This window comes from Symphodus melops, assembly GCF_947650265.1.
Source record: "Symphodus melops genome assembly, chromosome: 18".
NCBI classification, from domain to species: Eukaryota; Metazoa; Chordata; class Actinopteri; order Labriformes; family Labridae; genus Symphodus; species Symphodus melops.
Genome location: NC_136708.1, coordinates 16,965,367 through 16,990,603, shown reverse-complemented (window position 1 = coordinate 16,990,603; position 25,237 = coordinate 16,965,367). Strand labels below are relative to the sequence as shown.

General features: G+C 38.8%; 1 protein-coding gene and 1 long non-coding RNA gene across 3 annotated transcripts in view; one reads left to right on the top strand and one right to left on the bottom strand.

Moving 5' to 3' along the window:
• Positions 1-1,806: 1,806 nt before the first annotated feature.
• The window catches only part of LOC306838947 (kelch-like protein 10), a 31,486-nt gene continuing 8,055 nt past the window's right edge, over positions 1,807-25,237 (bottom strand). Inside the window, exons 1-5 of one of the 2 annotated variants that reach the window (XM_079367381.1) lie at positions 5,640-5,869; positions 4,401-4,884; positions 3,279-3,884; positions 2,786-2,935; positions 1,807-2,247 (exon numbers count right to left, since the gene is read on the bottom strand). In XM_079367381.1, the coding sequence (XP_079223507.1) occupies positions 1,891-2,247; positions 2,786-2,935; positions 3,279-3,884; positions 4,401-4,884; positions 5,640-5,776 (1,734 nt within the window). In that variant the 5' untranslated portion in view covers positions 5,777-5,869 and the 3' untranslated portion in view covers positions 1,807-1,890. Of the gene's footprint in view, positions 2,248-2,785; positions 2,936-3,278; positions 3,885-4,400; positions 4,885-5,639; positions 5,870-25,237 lie in introns of those variants that run through there. The other variant, XM_079367380.1, reaches the window with a different exon arrangement.
• LOC306839129 lies at positions 12,623-24,271 on the top strand. Its single transcript, XR_013781161.1, has 4 exons — positions 12,623-13,086; positions 14,857-14,911; positions 17,677-17,935; positions 23,594-24,271. It is a non-coding gene; the product is annotated as an uncharacterized lncRNA (long non-coding RNA).

Below are 25,237 nucleotides of genomic sequence, written 5' to 3'. Positions count from 1 at the left end.
AGGTTGCAAAGTGCAGAGATCAGGCGGCAAAGAAAGGGAAAGTTCAGCAAAAAGAAACTCCTGAAAGAACTGGCCTGAGGCTCCTGAGAAGAGAACAGAGTGGGCATCTGTTAAATGGTCACACCAGCTGAAGAAAGAGTTGCAGTTAAATTGCTTGAACTATTCAGTGTCGTGGCTGCAGATCAGTTGGCAGAGTAGGTTAATTGGTTGGTCCTTTAATAACGGAGCTTTTTTGTGTCCCTGAAAACGAAGCCTCACGTTATAGCTAATACACAGCGGTGATCTATCTACTGTATATGGTCTGAAACTAGCTGGAGTGTAAACTGTAACTGCAAGTATTGAAATCAAGGATACCTTTAGCAGTGAAACATGGGAGGACACACATTCTGATTAAAAACTATACATTTGGACAAATTATGCTTAATTTGTCTTATACACACAACACTTCAGAAAACAGTAAAACCACCGAAGTCCTGATTTCCCCTCACCTCTTTGCAACAGAGAGCGATTAGTGAAGATGCAATCAAAGTTTCTCTCAAAGAAACTTTGTTCAGGGATAGTTTACCTGGGGCCAATCGTGTTCGATGACCCTGTTCACATGTTTTTGTTACCATAGAAATAATCTGCTCAAACATGCAAAGAGGACTGAACTGCAGAACTGCTTGTATTTCATAATATGTTCTTAAAAATGTATGTTCTGCTTTGTTTTAATATGCTTGGCCACTTCCAGGTGTCAAACCTGGAAGTGGGATCCCCTACTTTGTTGCAGCTCCTGACATTTCTTGGAATTATGCCAACCATACCTTCAACAAATGAGATGTTCTGTGTGCCCATAAGTATAAACTGAACAGAGGGCAGCACAACAAACCTTAGAGGCTGTCGGTTCCTGTCTAAAAATGTGCTTTACCCTCACTGGTAATTACAAAAACAAGCCAGAGTGCTTTCCATGCAAGTCTTCCCCTCTCTGCTGCCCACACACACTCCACACTGCCTCCCACACACACTCCACTCTGTCATCATGATAGTCTTTTAGGACCTAGTTTAATTGTGAAGACCAAAGGGTACTTGTCACTCTGATCATCCGTGCAGCTGCTCAATGGCCATTTTTTCAAATTCAATTTCTGGAATAAAAAAAGTAGGTCAGTCCGATTATAGAAAAGTACTTTATATAATAGTTTGATTTAATGATGGCATGATGTGACAATGTCATTTCAGAAAATAACAAATATTAAGAAAAAAAAGCCTAATGCAAAACTTCATATCCCTTTTTTGTAACTTATACATTTACTCATGCATTATCTTCAAAAAATTTGAATTTATTGTGACAATTGACCCTCAAATAGGTTACATACATTTAATTGATCCTTTTAATTTCCAAAAATTGCCATCAGTCCAACTATATAGTCATTTATTTGTTTACAAAACTTTGACCAAATGAAATAGAAATCAGCCATAGCTGATGTTTATATCTATATATTAAAACTAGTTTACATAAGCAGTGGCTATAAGATTTGAGGCTAATAATGCTAATTGACGACTAATAAGCATTAACAAAAATCTGCTGAATTCTGTCTGTTAAAATGTTTTAAAGCAATAATACTATTTTAGCAGGAAACTTAAACAAGAACCTATCAATTTGTTGATAGCTTTAGATTATTCTTGAAAAAGTGCATTTTGATTGAAGACCTGCATCTGCAGAATGGACACATCATCTTCTCACAGGACATGTTGCGAACAAGTTTTTAACCAAGATGAAAAGTGAAAGAAGTCTTCTTTCAATCAGTGGTTAATGCTCAAAGATTTTTTTTATTTCATTTTTTGATGTTAATGTCTTGCCAGTGTGGATGGTGGTAGTTGTCAAGACTGCGCTGAAGACTGAAGTCGAGCCTGTTAGTCGGACTCTCCCGACTCCACAGACTCAACCTCCATGTCTAAAGGCAGATTTTGAGGGACAGTTAACTTGGCCGTGTTAGAAATCCCGGTCACCACGCAGCAGCTTACAGCACTGCGGAAAATGTCCATGTCAGCTGCCTCAGACCACACGTTTGTTGATGCGTCGTAGAATTCCACGTTATATGATGTAGTGAAGCCGTTGAAGCCTCCGACAGCAAAGAGTTTGTCGTCAATCACTTCAATTCCAAAGTTGCTCCGAGGAATCAACATAGAGGCCACTTCGTGCCAGGTGTTGGTTTGAGGGTTGTAGGCCTCAGCGGTGTGCAGACGGGTGTTGCCATCAAAGCCACCAACCTGCAGGAGTAAAGTTTTTGTGTGTCAAAATACAGACTGAATATATCACAAATCCAAACAGAGAAAATGATCATTCATTGCATATAAAGAAAAATATATTGTATTAAAGTTTATAGCAACATGGCAAATGTAAGTCAATTGGTAAGTCTCTGACCAATGTGTCCAGATTATGAGTCTTAGAAGACCTATTCCTGTCTTTGTGATGCCAAAATATATCAATATATGTTCATGAATTGGCATGATGTTTGACAAATAATGTCAGGCTTGAGAATGAATGTGATGACTGTTGCTTTTGTTGGCATGCTAATGAGCATGTTGGCATTGTGAGTATGTAAGTGTTTTTATAAGAAATCCATTGATAGCACCAGTAACATAAATATCATTATAACATGAGAAGATAAACTTGTAATAATTAAATATTTCTCTTAAAATGGCATCAAAGTGATTATCCCTACAATGTCCATGTTGGGATACGTATACTGACCAATACTCTTCACATGGTATGATTTATAGGTAGGGGGTAATAATATGAACTTACTGCATAGACATATCCTCCATATGCAATGACCCCAATTCCACTGCGCCGGCTGATCATGGGGCTGATCACTGTCCACTGGTTGGTCTCAGGGATGTAACATTCACATGTTGGCAGACACTCGTTTCCACTGAAGCCACCACAAATGTAAACCTGTGTAGAACATGAGGGCTATAACTTTATCCAATGACTCTCTCATGACATAAAACAAATGTATCCACGTGTTAAATAATTTTAGGTGTGACCAAGGGTAGAAGAGATGCAAAGGGTTAGCGGCGGCTGATGTTCTTCTTTTATACAACAGTATGCAATTTTGCAACACTTAACAGTTCACTGCACAGAACATTATACATTCTTTACCTATTGAAAGTGCTGCTAGTGTAACATGAGACTAAAAGTCTCATCTCAAGTCGTTCACTTAACAAATTAACAATGTTTCAGTCTCTGTCATACTCCCCTTTTAGTCCCAGCTCCTCTTTTTTTCTGCTTTACCCACCTTGTTGTCGAGTGAAGTGCAGCTGGCATCGCTCCTCTGCTCATTCATGGGTGCAATAAGACTCCACTGGTTGGTCTCGGGCTTGTAGCGTTCAGCAGTGTTGAGTCGAACATGCCCATTGTAGCCTCCCAGGGCATAAATGTATCCGTTAAGCACAGTAACACTGACATAGCAGCGACGGTAGTACATTGGCGCTGCTTCTTGCCAGGTGTATGTGCTCAGGTCCAACCGGCACACGCTGTTGAAATGCTCCACACGATCAAAGCCACCAACACAGTACACATACCCATCGAGGAAGGCAGTGCCGTGGTAGGCTCGGGGACGCTCCAGATTGTTTGTCAAGTTGATCCAATTGTCCGTTCGAACATCATACGCCTCAATGCCATTAGTTGGATCACCACCACTCCAGCCTCCAAGTGCCAGCAGGATGACAGGAGGCAGGCGAGGGCGGACAAAAGGGTGAAGGAGATCAGACGGCGGTGGCCTGGTCATGATGTGTTCGTACAAAGCTTTAAGGGCCTCATTGCACGAAAGGTCATGTCTCACCATCTCATTGGACAGGACATGGATCCTGATGTACTCTAGACTCGTCATAGCCAGCCGGATCTAGACAGTGAAAACAGGACATCTTTGAATCTAACCTAATTGACTTTAGTTCAGTGTTTAGACCACAGCTGAATCTCATAATGGTTTGATCAGACTTCATGGAGAGAGGCAAGGAAAACATCTCTGAGAATTAAGAGCTTTGTGATGGCCTGTAAAATTGTCACATCTGGAACAAGTTCAGATGCAAGGGAGAATTAAGGAGCAAGGAAACATCAATTAAGAAAATTGAGCTGTAAGAGTCTTAAGAGTGTGTAAATATTCCATGTATTTGATTGAGAGGGAACGGTCAGAAAATCTTAAGTGTGAACAGGATGAGGACCAGACACATCTACCACACCAAAACAAGTTTAAATGATTGAACCACCATTTGTAAAAATCCCTAAAACCTATTGGACTGATCTTGTTGACTTGAATTTGTCTTACTGCAGGGATGTCTGTTGCAATCTTTAGAACACAGCTAGCTAAATGTAAAGAACGAAATCTCCCAACAATCAAGTGTGGAAAAAATGATCTTACCTTAGACAAGAGAACGCTGGTGTGTCTACTTCGTTCCTTAGGTTTGTGGCCAATCCAGTGAGTAACAGCATCAAACACAGATCTTTCATTTCTCACATTGAGGTCGTCTCGTCCAAGGAATTCAGCTAGTTCCTCTGCAGAGAGTTGTAAGAACTCCTCACGGGCAACTATCTCCTCGAAGTGATCAGTGATGTAGCGGTACGCTTTGTGCTGCAGTTCCAGGGAGAAGACAATCTTGGTGAACTGCCAGATACCAATGCAGTTTTTTGGGCAGAGCTGCTCACCGAGGAAGTCACAGCAGGTATTGACGATGTCCATAACATTGAACTGATCAGCAGCTAGCAGCAGCTCCTGCACATTTCCCTCTGTTATAGAAACAGAGCCAGTGTAGGCAAACTCAATAATGAGCTGCATGATGTGTGGCGACAGGCCCCGTATGTCGTAAACACTTTTGTCAGTGGTTGACCAGCGTTGGAACAAATCTCTGTGGATCATTTAAAGACACAACGTCAAATTGAAAATAAAATAAACCATGTAGAACTTTTTCTTCTTGTTGTTCTTATTTAGTAAGGGGATTTTCCTTGAACTTTTCACCGCCTTTCACAAATAATTGTAGACACAAGATAGTCAACTGCATCTTTGTTTCTTGGTGAATAAATCCTTTAAAGGTGCACTTTGTAGATTTGGTAGTGTATTTGAAAGTTGGAGAAGTAATATTATGCATATCATGCTGATATCATTTCTATACTACATTTTCTGAACTAAATACACCAACTTTATAAAAAAAAAAAAAAAAGTTATGAACATATACAGTGCCACCGAATCTGTACATTTCTCCAACTTTCACATTTCACTACCAAAATAGTGCACCTTTAAAGTAAGGTGGCATGGAAATGAGATATTGGTGTTAACTTACAATCAAACTGAGTGAAACATACATGCAAATACATTTTATTTCTTAACACAACCTTAAATCTGAACTGAGAGCCTACCATGACTTTTAACTGATGAAATATCCTTGAACACGTGTTGTAAATATCAGGTGTCCATCAGGTTTGTTTGTTTTTTGTTTAAATGATAAACCCATTTTATCCCAAATACTCCATGAATCGAGGCGTCTTTTGATTTTGTGCCTTCAGACTTAAATCATGAGCTGATCATAACATTGATTCTATTAATAAAGTTGATCTTTTTTTAAGGACATAAAAATTAATCAGCTGATTCGAACAACACACTCACCTAAAGTAAGCGCTGCAGTTACTGAGGATAATCTTGTGGATTTGAAACTTTGCATCCTCAACTTTGATGACTGCATCGCAAAATTTTCCCTCCAGACGGAGATCATTAAAGTAGGATGATTTACTTCTGTCACTCATCTTGATGTCTTTTTTTAAAGATACCTTTCTCTCAGTCTCCCAGTATCCTTGTGTTTGGATTGCTGGTTCAAACTCAAATGTCTCTGCTTTGTCAGATGTTCGGTAAGATAGAATGAGAACACTCAGGCCTTATGACAAAACTGACAGAATCTAGAACATAACATTGTGACATCACAATGACCGTTTAAACTGCAACAGAATCTAAACAATTTGTTTGTTTTTGAGAAGTGTTAATTCATTTAGTATATTGTTATTGAGTATTTACTTTATTTCATTAAAATGCTCTTATATTAAAAGTTATCAGACATTTTTTTTAAATAAATTAGCAGACAGCATTTTGTAGTAACTACAAAACATTCATGATAATATCGACACGTTCAAAATTAAAATTGCATTTATAAACAATTTATGTGATGTCTTGAAAAACACTCAAACTGGAAATTGAGCAGTCCTGCTGTCTTTAAACAGTCCGATATGTATGTAAGTACAGTACTTGAATAACTGGAACAGATAGTTACTTTCTACCACTTAGCCTATGTGAGTCAGTGCGTATCATAAACAGAGGCTAAGAATGACCTTATTCCTTTAGGAAATTTCGAGATATGTTGTTTTTTTAGTGTTTGTATAACAGCACTTCCTCAACTGTTGAATGATTGGCCACTTGGGGCAGCAGATAATAGGGGTTCAAAAATCAAAAGTGTTGCTGATGTAATACATAAAAAGTCCACACGATGGCAGCAGCAGAACAGACAAATAATCCCGGTGCCTTTGTATCCCGTAGAGTCTCTCTGAAGCTCTCAAAAACAGCTTTAAAACCATGTAGATACACCCACGAGACCAACTATCCCAATACATACATATACATATGGAGACGAATAGTGTTGCTTCGCTGAATTAAGTCTTATAAAAGCATCTGATATTTCTTACAGAGGATCTTCAAACAAATCATAGCCTACAGTGACGGAGGATTAAACCCATCTACCTTTTTGTTTCATTGAAATTAGCTATGCAATATGATTTCTCTTTCTAAGCGACATTGCTCAGCGACTAAGAAGCTCTGAGCTGTAGCTTACATCCCAGTTTATTTACACATGATCTTAAACCTATAAACCTATAGCCTATGCCTGAAAAATTATTTTCATCTGCAGCTGAGATTTGAGCCTATCTCACAGGACCTGCGCTGTAAAACTACTCTAATATCAAAAATAATAGGCCTAGTCTTGATTCCTCATGTAGGACCAATAAACAGACGCTTTATTTTAGCATCGACACGGTCAACATATTCTTAATAACCGCAAACAGGCTACATTATTATCTGTGATATTTGAATGGCAACTTAGTCTTCGATCGAAACTGGTGATTTTTTTTTAAAGTCGTTTTTGTGAGTATTGCGCCTGAAAACAGGACATATTTAACCATCATGAGTTCAGAAACATTAAAGCCACGCATTTCAGCCAAGAGTATCAAAAAATAAAACCTCTGTCTATACAAACTGTCCATTGCAATGAACATGGGAACCCACTAATAAAACAGTTTTGATTGTCTAATATGCTAATTAGACATTTCTAACGAACAGGTACCTTTTAATTTGTTTAATTGCCAAATGCTTTGATTTGTGTGCCATGTCCTCTTGTATGTTATTTTTCTTTTCCCTTTCTCTATAGGCCTAAATCTGGTGGGACAACAAACAGCTGGTAGTGTTACTGTGGATACATAATTAGGCAACGTTTGGCCCTCTTTTAGTTGAAACTCCATTCAAAATTAAAAAGTAACAACTTTCATATTCTGTTGCAAAAATAATAGAAAAAATGCGTTATTCAAAACGGGGGGAAACTGTATGAAACAAGTGTTCAACGAGAAGTGAAGATTTAGGATAAAAAGAAAGAAATGTAAACTTGAAAATAAAAGCTGGACAGTTTGCTTATGGTTTATTTTATAATTAGAAAGGTTATAGGGTAACACATAAAAAATCATGGAGAACTGTGCCAGAGACCTTAAACCTTCGACGTCTATATGGTTACATGTTATTTCTCATAAAACTTGTAATCCGAAATCGCTCTCTTGAATGTTTGATGGCTACAGACTTTAAATCTTTGGGTTGTTTTTGTTTTTCTCATTTCAAATGTTGTCCTGTGTAGTTTACCTGTTGGTCCAGTGAAGAGAGACGGGTTAAAAACGTTGCCTTTACTTAAAACGGTTTTTTTTCCTTCCTTATGTCACTCACTGTTATTTAAAACAAAAAGCCACTCACTACGTGTACATTCAATTACTTTAGCGTCTTCTATGTGAAGTAAGTATACACTTATTATTGAATTATTTATTTTGTTGTAATTGTAATTTTGGGAAATTACTGTACAGGTGTCGTTTCAAAAGACTATATTCATTATAGATCAAATATTTCATAGACACAATCTCAAGGCTTTTTAATATCATTGTTCTGCTAAAAAAAAAAAAAAAAAAAAAAAAAACCCACAAACAATGGGCTCATAACAACAACCTCCACAAATTAACTAATTATTTTTATTCAGTTTTTATATCCAGGACGAGGGTTGGACATAAAGTAAACTTTATTATTGTATTGTCATTTCCACTGTTACCAACATGTGGTTGAAATACAAAAAGACACCTTTATCAGACTAATTGATAAAGGTCTGTCTCAGGAGTTATAAATTGACACAAGTCGACTCAAACCCCACAGAAATGTTCAAGCCTTCTTCTTAGAGCTTAAACACATCCATCACTTTCACTCAGGAGATTTTTGTTGACGTTTTATGACAGTTTTTGTGAAAATATTGTTTTGGTCATGTCAGTTGAATTTATATTTTATTTGAATATACCAAAATTAAACTAAAGAATAGTTTCTAACATATGCTGAAGATATAAAAGATCTCTTATAAACAAAGAAACAATAAGTAGTGCACTCTGCTCATGTTGTACTGTTTCCACTGTATTTACTATATGTTGTATAACATTTCTTTTTTCACCATTTTGGGTTAATTCTCAGGCACAGTGTTCATAGGTTTGTACTTTCCCATAACAACATGCTTTCGAAATAATAACATGGTACAATGGTTCTAAGGCACCTTGACAATATACTTCCAAACTTTGGTGAAACTTTCACTGCTCAATTGAGTTTCCATGTCATTTGGCTGTTTTTAATTGTCTTTTTTTTTAAGCAGCTTGAGGAACCAAGTAATCAAATATTCAAAGTGATTTTTTTTTCTTTTTATTAAAAAAAACTAAAATAATCTACAATACACATGCAGAAATACTCTCTTAAGTGGAGAATTAACAAGACAGGACATGGTTTAAAAAAGTTTGATGTCCTGTATCACAAGCAACTCTTGACAGTTTAATCAATACCTGGGGAAAATCCTCACTTTTCCCTCAACAAGGAAATCAGAGAATAACCCTCTGATTTAATATAGATTCATAATGAGAAGCTATGGACCCCCTAAGTTTGCAGAGAACTTAGTTTATTTTAAGAAGCAGTAGAAAAATCATTTTAAGTATTTGAAAAGGTTTCATATCAGACAAATAAACAAAGAGGTTTGCATCAATCGGCTGTAACCCTAATTATCTCATTCTTTCGTTTTATCAATTTTCACTTTTACTTTCCCACGATAGCAAACACTGATCTGCAACTGTTTTCAATATGCAAATTATTCCAACACATCAGACAAAAGAGGTCCAGAAAGTGACGCAAAGCCTGCTGGTGGTCCTTCTCATAGACCACCAGTTGACTGCATGCAAACTACAGAGGACCTGAAAATAAGTAAGATGGAATATATAATATTAGATATATATATTTCAACAGTCAACTCTAAGTACTTTTTCTTGTCTTACAACTGAGTTTAAAGGCTCTATTCACAGGCTTTATTGAGCATTTCTTTTACAAAGCTTTTTTTTTTTTAACATGCAAATGTCCATTCCTAAAAAGGCATGCACATTGCTGAAACAACTCTGGAAAATCTGCAGCATGCCTTCATCTAACAAGAGTGCCCCCTCTTTCATTTATTATACACCACCATGTCTAATTAAGCAGCTATTCAAATCAGAGCTGCACCATTTGAATATTGGCGCGACGTGGGGGTGAACGGGTGCCAGGTCTGAGTTCTCCTGCATGCAGGGGCACAAACACATACACTGAATGATGATGGTAAGGCTAAAACATTACAGCTCATACATTTACAGTAATAGCTGGTCATATGTGTACGTGTCAGCTACATCGACATGTTGCTCGTAAACGTGCATAATAGTTAGGGTTTGAGGCACTACCCACCGCCTGTGTGCGCAGTGCAGCCTGCATGTTGTCTGGCCTGGCAGCAGTAAAACAATGGAGGGATGTGAGGGTGCTTTACTGCTGTCGGAGGGTCTGAGACAAACTGTGACCCAGCAGCCAAAAGACTGTCTGCTTCTCACGGCCTAAGTAATGCGGTATAAAAGTAAGGGGCACCTATAGGGATTGTTTTGCACGCTTAATCTTGACTTTGAACGCACCACATTAAGTGGAATAAACGGTGGTTTTATGATGTTGTAAATACGAGAACAAGTCGTTATATTAAATTTTTAGTCCTGAAATCAAAATAAAGTGGAATAATTAAGTTAAATATACAGTATGTGTGGTAGATCATTGATGATCTATTTGAGTTTTAAAAGTACATGATTTAATTTTCTTTTTTAAGGACTTTGTATAGGTTTATGTTTGTACAGAATATTTTAAATATGGATTACAATATGTTGTTCTGGAACATATGAAGTGAAGTAGCCGGGGCATATTTATTCTCTGTATGGGTCTTTAACCCATACAGGCACGGACTTTATAGACTAATCTGTTTTTATTAGCTTTACAGACCTAAATCTTTTGTCTTGTAATATTGCACATATATACGAAATTTGTTTTCTGTTTAAAGTGTGTTACTTTGCAGTTCTTTTATATAGGCTAGTTTTCTCTTCATTCTATGAGGTTTACTCATTTTATGATCTGCAGCTTGAGTGACCATTCTCTTTTGCCTTTGTGATTTTCTTTTGCTGATATAGATATTTGGGTGAAGGTTATCTTTACATTTATGATGATTATAAGGTTCTGTAAAATACACATTTGATCAAGCCTTTACATAAGTCTGGCCTCACAGGTTAACACATTATATAATTCCCGGATTAAACAATAGCCAATCAGAAAGCACATGGCTATTCTGTATTCTTGATGAACTCAGTTGTGATCAAATATTTTAAAGGCCAACATGATGCATACATCTTTTTGGATTTCAAGTATACTGAATCAAGCCGTTTCATGTTTTGAAGTTATTTATGGTCTCTTGTAGAGGTTTCAGGTCACGAGGCGCGAACAGTATCTTTGGAGTTGGGGCGCGCGCTCACAGCTCCTCTTGGATCTTTTGGGAGGTTTTGTGTCGAGGAGGAACTTCAATTGTCGCAGGACAGTAAACAAGTCTGTGCTTTTTGTTCACATGGTGCAACACTGATATAGATTGCAGCTGTTTCTAATAAAGTTAACATGAGTGACGATGTCCAGTAACAGGTGACAGAGCAGGTATAGCCTTTTATTCCAAAAGATACGCTTTACTCCAGAGCCTGCATTTGGTTTTATTTCCCCACTTATTAACAATACAGGCTACTGATGGAGTATTTGTCGCAGCAGGCTATTGTTTTTATTAATGATGTCTAGGCTATAAGGTAAAGATTCAGGCTGATAAAAACAGGAAAACTTCATGTCAGCGTTGATGTCAAATAGGTCTCTGTGTGCTCTTAAAAGTTTTTAATAAGTGGAATTTGGTACAGAACGCTTTTCCTGACAGGTGTCAAACAGGTTGAAATGGTCAAAGTTATATCTCTCAAACTAGCATGTTATTTTCAATGTTTTACAACATGCCATTAATATTCTTTTTTATACTGTTAATAAAGCCATAATTAAAACACGTAAGCCATTTATAAAGAATGTCTAAAGTTATTATAGTTACATATTTGTAATTTAAAGTAAGCTACATTTCTCTCTCTCTCTCTCTCTCTGTGTGTGTGTGTGTGTGTGTGTGTGTGTGTGTGTGTGTGTGTGTGTGTGTGTGTGTGTGTGTGTGTGTGTGTGCGCGCAGCAGAGATGCGGCTCTGCGGCCTGCGCGTGAAGGCATCTCCACTCTGTGAAGACGCACATCAACATGGCTGAGTTCACTTTATTTCATGCAAATGACGAGCACGTCTAGTCTGTGCACATACAAGACAGACAGGACATGAGATCCCATACCATAAGGTTTCGAGAGGATTCGTCTGTCATTCATTCTAAAGATTTCTGCTGCGATTATCATGATAATCAGCTGAGCTCAGAGCACCTCTCGTGTTTCTCTTTTAAAGTTTGATCTGAGACAACTTCTTTGAGATCCGTCAATTCTGGGTGAGAGGACAAATACAATAGGCGAGACTTCTCCTATTAAACCTTATGAAAATGATGGTAACTTTTCTCTGTCACGGTATGCACTATGCATATGTGAAATAATCCACGTAGCCTATTTTATCTCACAATAAATATTAAAAGACATGATCAGGATGTAACAAAAATGAAGGCCTAGAAATAGCTTAACAGTTTAATGATGCTGTAGCATGGCAGCATTTAAACAGAACAGAAGATCTACATCTAACAAAGGTTTTAAGCCCTATACGTCTTGGTGTGTTTAAGAAACTTTTACTTTAGTCTTAAAATCACATAGTAGTGCACATTGAAGACACACACTTTGTCTGAATTCCCCTCCAGGATTCAGATCTGTTTGCAGCATGACTGAATGATGGAGACGCCGTGCACTTCTGCATGCGTCTGTTGGGGGGCGTGAGAGCTGCTGCCATAGGTCCTTATTACAATCACAGCGGCCGTCTTGCATAATATGAAAAATCTCAGAGGGTGGGAACAGTTTTACCTCACTGACTCACGAGGGGCGGGACTTGGACGGCGTATATGGTTTTGGACAAATGAGACGTAAACGCATTTGGAGAGACAGCGGTGGGGAAGATGTAGCTCCTCGAACTCTCCCCTGCGTGGTGAGGGGAGGATGGGGGCTGAGGATGTAGATCCAAAGGAGGGAGAAAAAAAAAAAAAACATCAGAAGAGGACTCGTTAGATTCAAGAAAAAAAATGGACGGTGACGGCGGAACGTCACGATGCGCCGTCGCCACAATAAAACCCAATACGTCGGTCGTGAACGCGCGCACTTGGCTCCCAGCATGCTGCACGTCCGGAGGGAGCAGAGCTTACCAGGAACTCATCCAAATCCGGTGCAACCCACCGTGCTTCATCTGAGAAGGACACAGTAAGAACCCTTTAATTTATTTCTAGTGATTTCTTGCATTTTGAGTCTGAGTCCGTCCTAAACGGAACAGAGAGGCGCCAAATGGGGCAAAATCGGCACGTCTTGGCTGTAGCTCATTTTATTCTGTAATTATCTTCCATAATACCGTAATCTCAAACACTAAACGTATGATTCCTCTGCTCTAAAACCAGTTTAAGGTGTGCATGTATCGTGCACAGCAACACAATGTGAGATAAAGGCTGAACATCCTCAGATGGCTGCATCAGCATCTCAGACGTGTAGTTTCACTTGTGGCTGCTTGTATCCACTTTTGTTTGGTACAGGATAAAAAATACAAAATGAGTTAGGTGAAATCTGTATGTTATATTATGCAGTCAATTAACCTATTTAACAGAGTTTAGTGGCCTTTCCCTTTGACAACAGTCTCCAGAAGGCATTTCATTACTTTCAGGGACCTTGATTTGCATTTGAGTCATTGGCAATTGAGGACTTAGATGTATCCCTAATCTCATCCATCTGCATTTAACCTACATCTGGAATAAAATATGATTCACAGAAAATGTTCATCATACAAAAGGGTGTTTTTTTTTTAGGTTAATTCTTTGCAGCCAACAAAGCCAATTGTTTCCCCCATTAATAATGAACCTGCCAGCCTTATTTATTCTTTATCCCCTTCTATTGTATAATGTTGCTCAATTCCAAAGCAGTTAAGTCCATAAACTGGAGGCATGGTAAACCCTTTGGCTGTAAAGCTCCTCATCTATAATTACTGGGTTCCAGTGGGTCCATTAAACGCCTCAGGCCGCTGTGTTGGTGGTGCCACTGTGGCCTCGGGCGGTGCAACCTGCCGCAGCCCGCTGTTGTGTTTGGCATGTTTGCTGTCAACAGATTACGAGTTGAAGGGGCTAAACAGTAGGGAAAAACATGCAAAAAAACAGAAAGGGTGATTATTGTTGCCTACATAGAAGCAAGCAGCGTGGCTTCGTGCAGCCTGGGATTATACATCACGGTACCAGCACGGAGAGCTCTTACATAAGGCCTTGTTAATCTGTGTTGAAAGCCAGATTTTCATCTCACGCATGTTTTATTTGGTGTGAATATTACTTCTGTTACAATAATCAATTACTTCTGCGTCAAGTGGTCAAACCCGGGAAAAGTGCAATTCATGCAATTCTGGACTTTCCTTTATTTTAGATTTTTTTTTTTTTTTTTTTTTTTGGGGGGGGGGGGGGGGGTGTACACGTGCAATGGACTATAGAGTCTAACATAGAGGCCCTAAACTGCTTAACTAACCAGATTATGCGAAATCACAACTTGCTCCAAAAGAGGTCATGACTCAGGACTATGTCATGTACAGTTAACATGACTCTGCATTTACACTGAACAGGTGTATCCAGGTAGAACGAGAAGAGGGGGGGGGGGGGGGGGGGTGGTGAGGGGGTGCGAAGAGTTTAAAGACAGCAGCCCCCTTAGAGCCTCTGCTGCAGATTCAGGCAAGCTGCAGGTGCAAAGCTCTGACTCAAGCCTGCTGCTGAGCAACACCCACTGGCTTGGTCTGGGGCATTTACTGACCTAGTGGGCACGTTTCCCCATCTTTACAGTCTATGGTTTCCCCACGCAGTGCGTTTTCCACGGACTTGAGAGAGCGAGAGAGACTGTGTTTGTGGAACTCTCATTTAATTAAGGTGTTTTCGGGGATATTTCAACACACTCTTTTTTTTTTTTTACTATCACTGAGTCAGGTTTTTTTTTTTCCAATTTCCCCTTCAGAAATATGCTCCCAGAGGCAACAGACAACAAGATGAGGACATCCTCTAACTTCCAGGTAGGCTAAATATTAAAATATGAGTACATTACAGAAAACAACCAGCCCTGTTGTCTCTGCACGTGACTGAAACTGGTTTTGCCGAAAAAAACCCAAGTTAAATCCATCCTGTAAAAAATCTTTCTAACACACACACACACACACACACACACACACACACACACACACACACACACACACACACAGAGCCACAGTAGCAGCACGCTGTGTGGAACTAATCGATTACTCGTGGAAATCATTTTTAAATCCTTTCTGGATCCTTTATACGAAAATGAATGTTCCGCTCAGATTTTGCAGCATTACCAGCAGCTTTTTGTGCTCCGGACAATCTATTAAAGTAGAACATTTCTCTGTGTAATGCAGTTGATGTGTATTTAACAGAAACGTGTGCGTCTCTGCAGGAACATGAGAGTCAGCTGTGTACCTGTAAATGTGGATGTGTACCTATAATCTTAATTTTTTATAGCTCATCTGGGAGTACGGACATTTATATTGGAAGAGCACCTTCCAAAACCTAGGTTTGCATGAGCAAAACTATGAATTATTTCAACCGAAAAACGAGAAACACACAAGCAGTTAAACGTTTTTAAAAAAGTGTTTTCGGCTACAAATGTATTGTATCACTGCTTTTCTTGACTGGTATTTGAAATGTTTGTATACAATGATATTTATATACGAATATAGATTTATTGAACGATAAAATGTTTGCACACTTAATTTAGTCAGAAGTAAATTTAACATTCTCTCTAAATCACGAAAGTTAAAATAACCACCGGTGGCAGATAACGTTAATAAAAAGGAAAATAAAGAAAATAAACGTTTGCAATTACTACCATAATGTTCATCTTCTTTTTACTGAATTTTGGAGGACAGAAAATACACACGCATTGGAATATAAACGATTATTAATCTACATGACAATTATTTGAGCCAGAATAACAGCCACCAATATCCCATATAAATTCAATGCAATTCAACAATTAGAGTCTTAGGTGATAATTTTAAATTCCCATAACACACATACAGCTCCTCACACACCAGCAGGTTTGATTAGGACAAAGTTAGGGAGCCAAAGAATTGGATACAGCTGTATTTCTCCTTGCAGAGCATCGTAGGCAGTAGCTCCGCTCTCAGATCTGAAGATACAAGGCTAAATAGAGTAAAACATAAAAGGCCTACGATGTCAAAAACTGTTATTATAGAATTATATAGGATTGTAAGCTTGAATTCAATATTTTAATAAGAGTAAATCTGCCACTATGGGAGTGTGAGATCTTGATCTCGTGTGTGTCACGGCCTGAAAACAGCAAACTAATCTGCAAATGCATGTTTCTTCTTGGCTAAAATCCAAAATGCTAAAGCCTGCAACCCAAGAAAACGAGTGTTACAGATTTCTAAAGCGAGCGATTAAAGTGATTTATATTTCATCAGCATGAAAAAAAACCCATTTTATAATAAAAAAAATAGAGGTTTTAACCTTTCTCTTTGTTCAGCAGTGCGTTTTGGCCTATTTTTGCGTTCTCCCCATAATTGCGCGCGATAATGTGTGTGCGTGTGTGTGTGTGTGCCTGTGTGTGTGTTAATTAGACATCACATCTCGCTGCTAACGCTTTAATTGAAAGCCAGAGATGCATATGACGTCACTCCCCACTCTATCACTCTCTCTCCCAAAGCCAATAAAAAAAAGTAGTGTATTAGAAAGAGAAAAAAGAAAACCAAATGCTTCTTTATATGTTCATGATGAAACAATCACAGTGTCTTGTGTATTATGTATTTTGAAGGCTGAATGAAAAAAACAACAACCTATGCTTCATATATTATGTTTACATCAGCTAGGCCACAATAAAATCCTTGTAATGTAAAAAAAAGACCTGCTAAGTTGAACCTGATTGTGAAACCTGCATCCAAATATAATAAAATATGATGGTAATATAAGTCCATTACATTTGAAACACTCTTACACAAATCCTCGTGTATTTAAATATTAATTAAATATGGCCTGGTATGTAAATATTAGTTCATTAATCATTTCATTGTAGCTTCTTATGAGTCCTTTGTCACTTCCCCCTCTCACCCTTTAAGAAACTGACATATAAACTTACTGTACTGGTTTTATAACCGTTTTTGCTGGTAAATGTTTAATGTTGATGTTGTGTAAATTCAGCTAATACTAAAGATAATATCACGCTATAAAAACTCATCATTATGAATGATAAGCACATTGTCCCTGTCTGTACAGTAAACATTACCCAGACTGGACCTTTAAAACAGACTGAATACCTTTAGATAGTGATAGAGTATTTATCCACACTATAAAAACCAGTGTACGTGTTACATTTCAGGGGATTTCCTCTTTGCATTCAGCTGTAATATTTTCTATTTACAATGTTTGTGTAAATTATTCCCTGCAGTGCTGTTTCACCCCCTCATAAAGATCTTTATTGTTGTTGTCTTTAGTTCACTGGATACTCAGCTTTAATGCTTTGTTTTGAATTCCTATAAGAGCCCGTTCACATTTCAGCAGTATAAAAAACACTTAATAGCTTAGAAAATGTGTTTTCCCAGCAGTATCCCCTTTGAATCTTTAGTCATGCTTGTTTTTCATCTCATTTCACTGAGGCGTTCTTAACACCATGTGATAAATCATCTGCAGATCAACACTGCAGATTTATGACTATTATTGTCATTATTTCCACCTATGTGGAAAACACAAAATTAGCTCTGCTTTTAAGCTTTTTTCCCCGTGTCATTGTTTGTCCTTACAGGTGTGTTGGGAGCTGTGTGTGTGTGCGTGTTGTTGGCATAGAGGAGTGTGTGCAGGCCCGAGGGGTTGTCTGTTATCTTTGGTTATCTAGCTGTATGAGTGACGTACATTCTTCATAAAGCTAGATAACCGAAAGTAACAAGAATCCCATTACACGCCTGCACACCGAGAAGAAAACTAAAGCAACAAACACATCTAAAAAAAAGAAGAAGCGAGGAGTGAGCTTGGGACGATGGACGCTTCCCGTGGATGACGTGAAGGTATGATGCTGCTGTGTTGCATAAGGGAAGGGGAGGGAGGGGGAGTTCTCATGAAAGTACTAATGTGCAGCAGTTGACAAATGTCATACATGTAGTCTAATTAGACAATTAGCTTTATATAGAACAATCAGATTTCATGTTTCTGTTGTTAAAATCAAAGCTTCAGTTTTGCTGGCTTGGCCAGGGCAATTGCAGTTTATGAGGATTACTAATTGCACTGGTTGGCATAGTGATACTGTAAATTAGTGTGTGTGTGTGTGTGTGTGTGTAAATGTTTCCCCATGCTACCGTTTTTAAATCAAAGAAAAATAACACTGTAATTTCAAAACATCCATTGAAATTTAATTTGGTCTTAAAGTAAAATTGCACTGTAAAATCCCAAACCTAGCTCAGGATGTACACCTGCTATTCATACAAAACATGTGAATATCATATACCTTTATAATATTATATAACCTAACCTTTATAATATAGGTTTATCTATCATTGCAGCGGCTATATTTTCTTCTTAGAAATATACCAACCAATATTATTGACAGAGATAGGAGACATTATGCTGCCCTCAAACTTCCACGTTCAGTGAAACTGCCTTTTTGATTCGAGGTTTGACTTAAATTTTCAAGATTTGCTGACTTTGATCAGAATCAACAGAAATGTGTTTGTCCCACGAGTAAATCTGCTAATTCTGCCAGATTAAACTCAACCGTGCAGACAAATTAGTTTACAAAATACAACAAAATTTGATTAGTTTATTTTCTGTGCACTTCACCTGCCTTTAGCCTGTATTTTGACTTCACAAGATGAAAGACCTCTCCACCTCATCACAGATGAAATCAAACCAGGTTGCTCTTACACGCTCACAAAGTCTTCACCTGCTTGATGTTGTAATTTGTACCAAGAAAATAAATCTAGAGGGTAAAGAGTTGAACAGCCTGTTTGCATGAGATACATTTTTTTTCATGAAATTAGAAGAATAGATATAATCCTATCCCCCCCCCACAGCGCCTCTTTATCATGCACAGACACACACTATTACATACAAACTACACACTCAGGAATTTCTTTGTTTGATTGCACTCAAACAAAATTGTGTTTTGGGCACAATTTGTCCCCAATCGGTTTCTAATGAGCCTTTTTTGCTATTTCATCAGTGCTAGATAATTTTCCTAATCTTGGTTTTAGCTCAGTTGTCTCGACTGAATTGTTTTATTAAGAAGGAATAACACTTTGTTGTTGCCATCTTTAGACTTGGTGTAAACTACTCACGGTGGAGTTGCACATTCAGCCCCCTGCCAGATGTAAACATCTGTAACTGAAAAGACTTTTGTCCATGTACAGTCAGGCCTCCAGTCTTACACTTCTTTTTTTTCTGAAGTGAAAAAAAACAGAGCCATGGCTTGTATATTTGGTGAGTTTCGGGGCTCCGGTGATTCATTAAGAACAGTGATGTGCATGCATTTTGTCCCATAGAGGGAGTGTTGGCGAGAGAGGTGAAACAAAACAAAGAAGCACCTCGAGAAGCAATTAGCAGCACTTTGCCGCCATTTGAAGAGTCTCCACTCCAACTGATGCTCTTCTGCAGCCGATTTTTGCCTTTTTTCTGCTAATTGATTTGAAAGACGTTTTCACAAACAGACCTACAGGGCCACATTTGTTAAGGATCCAAATACCATTCATAAATCTACAGATAGATTACTACATTTTAAGGAAAAGAGGGTAATCATTTTTTTTAAACATTTTGTATCCCAAAGACACACTGTACTGTACCCCCCCCCCCCCCCCCCCCCACCACACACACACACACATTCACACACATTCCCAACATGCCACTTCTTTCTTTTCTCTGACCCCCCCCCCCTCCCCCCATTCATTTAATTTTATTCTCTTGCTTTTTTTCCCAGCTTGGATTCTCAGATGGTTGGTTCTGATTTGTATGCATTTGCATAATGAATGTCATTTGCATGCTCAGGGGCAGACCATACCATGAGAACAGCTGTGTTGGTTGTTTGTGTGTGTGTGTGTGTGTGTGTGTGTGTGTGTGTGTGTGTGTGTGTTCATGCATGGACACATGTGTGTTTGTATGTGTGCGGCGTATATTAAGCACATGTAAATTACACTTTCTTTACACAAACAGACCCTCAGTTGTGTTTTGAGCCCACACTGTACAAACACTTTGTTCTTCCTCTCTGACATCAGAGTGTTTGAGTGTGTGTGTGTGTGTGCGTGTGTGTGTGTGTGTGTCCTCTATGTGTGTATGTGGGGCAAATATCTGACGATCATGCCTCTTTCTGTATCCACGCCTCTCTTGGTAACCCATTCAGCTATGTACAGACATGAAGAACGAAAATAAGAGACTGCCTCCTCAATCCCACAATCCTCCTCTTCTCCGACCCCTCCCTTGCCAGTTTGTCCTCCGCTCCCACACAGCAAGTCACAGTCCTGCCACCATCTTAGGTGTTGAGACTGGCACAAAATGGCAGCTGTAAAAGTAGAACGTGGATAGCCTTTGCTCGCTGCACCTTCCCCCACTTCATGTTGGCCCCTGATCGTTTCCGCGCAATTGGCTGCCTCGAGACATTGTTAATTACTGCCAGTGTGTTAATTGTACAGATCGCCCCAAGAGACGTGCGGGAAGGGAAGAGATAGGAGGGAAACCGTGGTAGCTTTTTAGCGTTGGCAAAGTGGCATTTTTAAGGGCAGCTGCGTCGCTTTCGATGTGCCCGCCGTCGCGCTGCAGACGCAGGATGAGCCACCATTTTGTGAAAATCAATCGGGAAAACCCCCCCCCCCCCAAAAGAAAAAAAAAACATTTCACTGCTGCGTTTCTTCAGCATTAATTACATTATTTCAAAAGGCTTTGATTACAAAGAGTTCAAATCTGCTCTACTGGCATTATTTCTGGATGTGAAGTATACACAGGATATTTACGCTGCAGGCGTGTGCACACTGCTTTGTTTGATGATGCGAAAAAGAGGAGCGAAAGAAAAAAAAAAAAAAACACCTACACGCTCCCAGACACCCACATGGAGCTGTAATTAGCAACATAGTGGTCTTCATAAATCTCCGCTTGTTATTTCACTTGGATTACACATTTGCAATATGCTTTATTTCCGGCTTGAACAAGACTACTGTTGGCAATATGGATCGTTTGGAAATCACAACTCCCCTGCTGAAGTGCAGGAATGTCTGAACTTCCATATTTAACTGGAAATATCATTTAAATAATCTTCTTAATGTATACCATCACTTTGCCCAATGTTTCTGTTTCTGTTGAACGGAAACAAAAATCTCTTCAATGAAATGTCACGGTAATATTTAGAGTTTTCTCAAATGGTGTTTAGTTGTGTAGAAAGGCTTCCAGCTCAATGACTACTTGACATTTGGAGACGTGTGCAGTCTATAAGAAAAAACGTCTGAATTTAAGTACGCTTAAGATTTAAACATAACTAACACAACTCTAGATTCAGTTTCTTCCTGGTTTGCTGTAAAAACAAAACAAAAACAAACCTAGCATGAAAACCTTTTAACTTTTGTTACTCTGAGGGTTATATGTATTTTGTGGTTGTGACGTCTTCAGTTTACAAGTCCAAGAAAAGTGGAAGAGTTAAGAGCTTTTAAAGCTTTTCACAGTGTATTTGATCAATTTTTCGGACAGAAGTGAGAGAGGTCACCTCCTTTGGTGGAACCACAGCTCTCACCAGGACGACCAGGAACCCACCTTGGATTTGATAGAGGAGTGTAGTAAGTGAATGAGTGAGGAGGACAGGGGGGGAGGAAGGAGGCTGGGGGGGCAGACGGACCAGGAGAGGCAGCCTGCGACAGTGAGATCTCAATAGTGAGAGGACTTCTTTGTGTTTCTGTGTGAGGTTTATTTTGGGGGGCGCAGGGGTCCACTAAGAAAGGAGGGGAAGAGGAGAGGGTGGGGATCCTCTCCCGGCCCCTCAGACAAGCAGCACATTGTCCTCCCCGATGTGTGGCGGCACTTGTGGCGTAACGCCATTATTTAGGCCAGTGGAGGGACCGGGGGTCTGCAGACCAGCTTAACCAAAACTCCAATTAGACCCGGATCGTCCTGATTAATGGACGAGGGAGATTGGTAAACAATGACGGCCATTGTTAACGTAACCCCCCCAATTCCACTGCTCCTCAAACACACACACACACCCCTTCACCCCCCCCCCCCCCCCCCAGTTCTTTCACACAGGAGACCCTCCATCCCTTCTGCCTCTCTCACACGCAAACACATACACCATTTGTCTGTCATGCCAGCGCTCAGAGGCCTGCCTTTAGCTACTGGTCTGATTTTCTACTTTCACAGACTCAGTGTTAAGTTTGAGAAGATACTCTTTTGGCTTTATTTAAAAGTTATTTCTGTAGTTACATTTAATTGAAGTTGATTTTTCTGAACTCTAACTAACTATAAATCCTTGAAACACCACTCATGAATGACTAGTAAAAAAAAATGCCTTGTTTCAAATTTTATGACGAACTGTTCACATTCCATTAAATTAGCAAAATTAATGAATTGTTTTGAGTCAAAAAGCATTGAAGTTGAAGCGGCGAGAATGAAGCGGTTTTCTTCAAAAAGCCGCGCTGGTCTCGTATGTTAATCACTCACTGTGCCAAGCTCGGCTCTGCATTTCAATACGTCCTACTTTATTGTTTTTTTTAAGCATATGCGCTGAATAATTAGCCACCACATAGTCCAATCAGCGGCATGCCAATGTGGGGTTGCCATGGCGACCTCATCAGTTCTTACCCCCACTCCCATGCTTCTCTCCCCCACCTCCTCCTCCTCCTGCCTGGCTGCAAACAGGACGGAGAAAAATAAAGCGTGGGAAAAAACACTTTGGAGGCTCAGACAATGATAGAGAGGGGGGACACGGAGGAGGAGGGGGGGGAGAGGAAGAGGAGGAGAAGGAGGTGTGATGTTGGTGATTGGGAGAGCAGCTTGTGTCTAGACTGGAAAATATGGTTGTTTTGGAGTTTGGTGGTCTTTGGGGGGGTTGGGGGCTGATTTCACCTCACCCGTTTGGATTAATTGTGAGTTTGTTCGCTCTATAGTCAGCGGATGGCAGCTTCCATTAAAGTGTTAAAAATGGCAGCATTCGAGTCAATACAGTGAACAGTACGCTTTGTGAGAAATGATTCCTGGCTTAGTCAAACGAATGACAGTGCACGAGGTCCAAAACTGAAATATTTCCGTCTTTAACAGCTTTCAGCTTAAACAAAATGAAAACGGCCTTCATATTAACACGAGTTTCACTGATTAGCTTTGTTCAAAAAGACTGATTGTTCTCCAGAAATACTGGAAATGTGCCAAACTAAGAAAAAAGAAAGTGAATTATAAATTGCATCAGAAGATTAGGCACTATTGAGCTGTATTGTTTATTGTTGCAATAAGTTGCAACACGATGGAAAAGTGGGAGGAAAACTGGTTCACAAATAGAATTTGATTGAAGAACTGAATCGCAGTATATCCTGTTGCTCCATAAACTGTGTATAATAAGTAAAACACTTCTTTAACTTTCAGAATTGTTTTTAGTGAAATATTGTATAACGTCATATTTTAGCTTACAAATGCAAAGTTGAGAAGAGTGGAGGTTGCTTCATCTTCTACCTCAATAATAAACAGTTTTCTCTGTTTCTTCTTTTAAGGTTTCTGACTGGTCTGAACTCAGGATCAAGATTAACCCTGCGTCCCTGCTCTTTGGACTTTGAGTACATCGATGTACTTGCTTCAATTAGCTGCCTGCAGTATTGATATTGGAGGAAATACACAGATTCTGTGGCCAAAGCCGTCTCTTTCAGGTTGACAGTGGACAGAGTCAAAGCTGGTCCTGAAAGTAGTGGAGGATACAAAAGTGACTGTCTCTTTTACAAGCGAACATTTTCATCCCAACGAGGAGAGGAACCAATGAGAACCCTTCAACACAAGTGGACAAACTAACATTTGGCCATTGCAAGGCCGAAAAGGTGGAGAAGTAGACTCCTGTGTCTGTGTGTATAATTTGGTGTGTCTGCTTCTTGTACACTGCGCTCTTAGGGATGGCTTTGCACAGCTGTTCAGGAAACATCTGCACTAGATACCCATGAAGGTCGGCGCTTGGATCTCTCATCTAAATCTCTCTGTCACACAAACAGACATTCTTTTTAGATCTTAATGAGATAGATAACAACAATAGTTGATATAGCATTTGAATTCTTCTTTTTTTCCTTCTTTTTAATGATACATCTTAATGTCAAGATTTTAAATGTGTTTTTTACGTAATCATCTTTCTTCTTATGTATTTTTAGAATCTTAGTTTCTTTTAATTTTTTTACAAGCAGCTCTATTTTTTTCTTCTTTTTGTCATGTGTAAAAATTAGTTTCAATCAAATTGTTGACAATCTGTAAATGAACTACTTAAAATCATATATATATATATACACACACACACACACACATGAAAATCAATCAAGTATTAATTTTAAATTTCTTACATTTAATTTTATTTTGTTCTTTTATTTTTATTTGACCACTGTTGCTCTCCAAGAAACTTCAAATATAAATTATAGGTTGGGTTAATAAGGATGCCTGTTTCTTTTAACAGCTATCATCTACATCACATTTATCACCTTTATTCAATCTGTGAACAATAGTTTATTACATTAAGAGCAAAGTCAATCGACTCCCCTGTATTTTTATTTTTTGTTCAAAGGTGCACTGCAGGAAGTATTTGATGCAATCAAAACTCTAAAATGTTTACTTTGGATCTATGCAAGAGAAATGACTACAAGTGTGTATGAAGTTTATACTTGTGTCAGTGTTTGCACATGAACTGTGAAGTTTGCACATTAGAAGCTAAATGTATACGGGTTCAGTTTGTGTGGACATTCAGAGAGAAGATAGATATATTGTGTTGTTTGACTTATGTGCACTATATGAGCACAGGTGCAATGTGTGTGTGTGAGGCTCCTGCTGGCGTGTTTTTAGCAGGTTTGATTAGATACAGTTGAGGAATCATTTCTCTTTTAATTTAATCAATGTTTGCACAGTCAGTCTCAGAGACTCAAATCTGGATTATTTGATGTTTTATTTGTTAAATCTTGTGCGATGACAATGTATGTTTGAATCATTGTGATAAGAATGAGAATATTTACAATGAAGTACTCCATACATTATACTATAATGCACTATGAAAAACTCTTTCAGGAGTCTTGTAAGCAGTTTTTTGCACATGGGCTGCTTTTTATATGCTCAGTTTTTGTACTATGCAACTGTTTGTACAGCAGGTTCATCAATAAAAGTACTAATGTTTA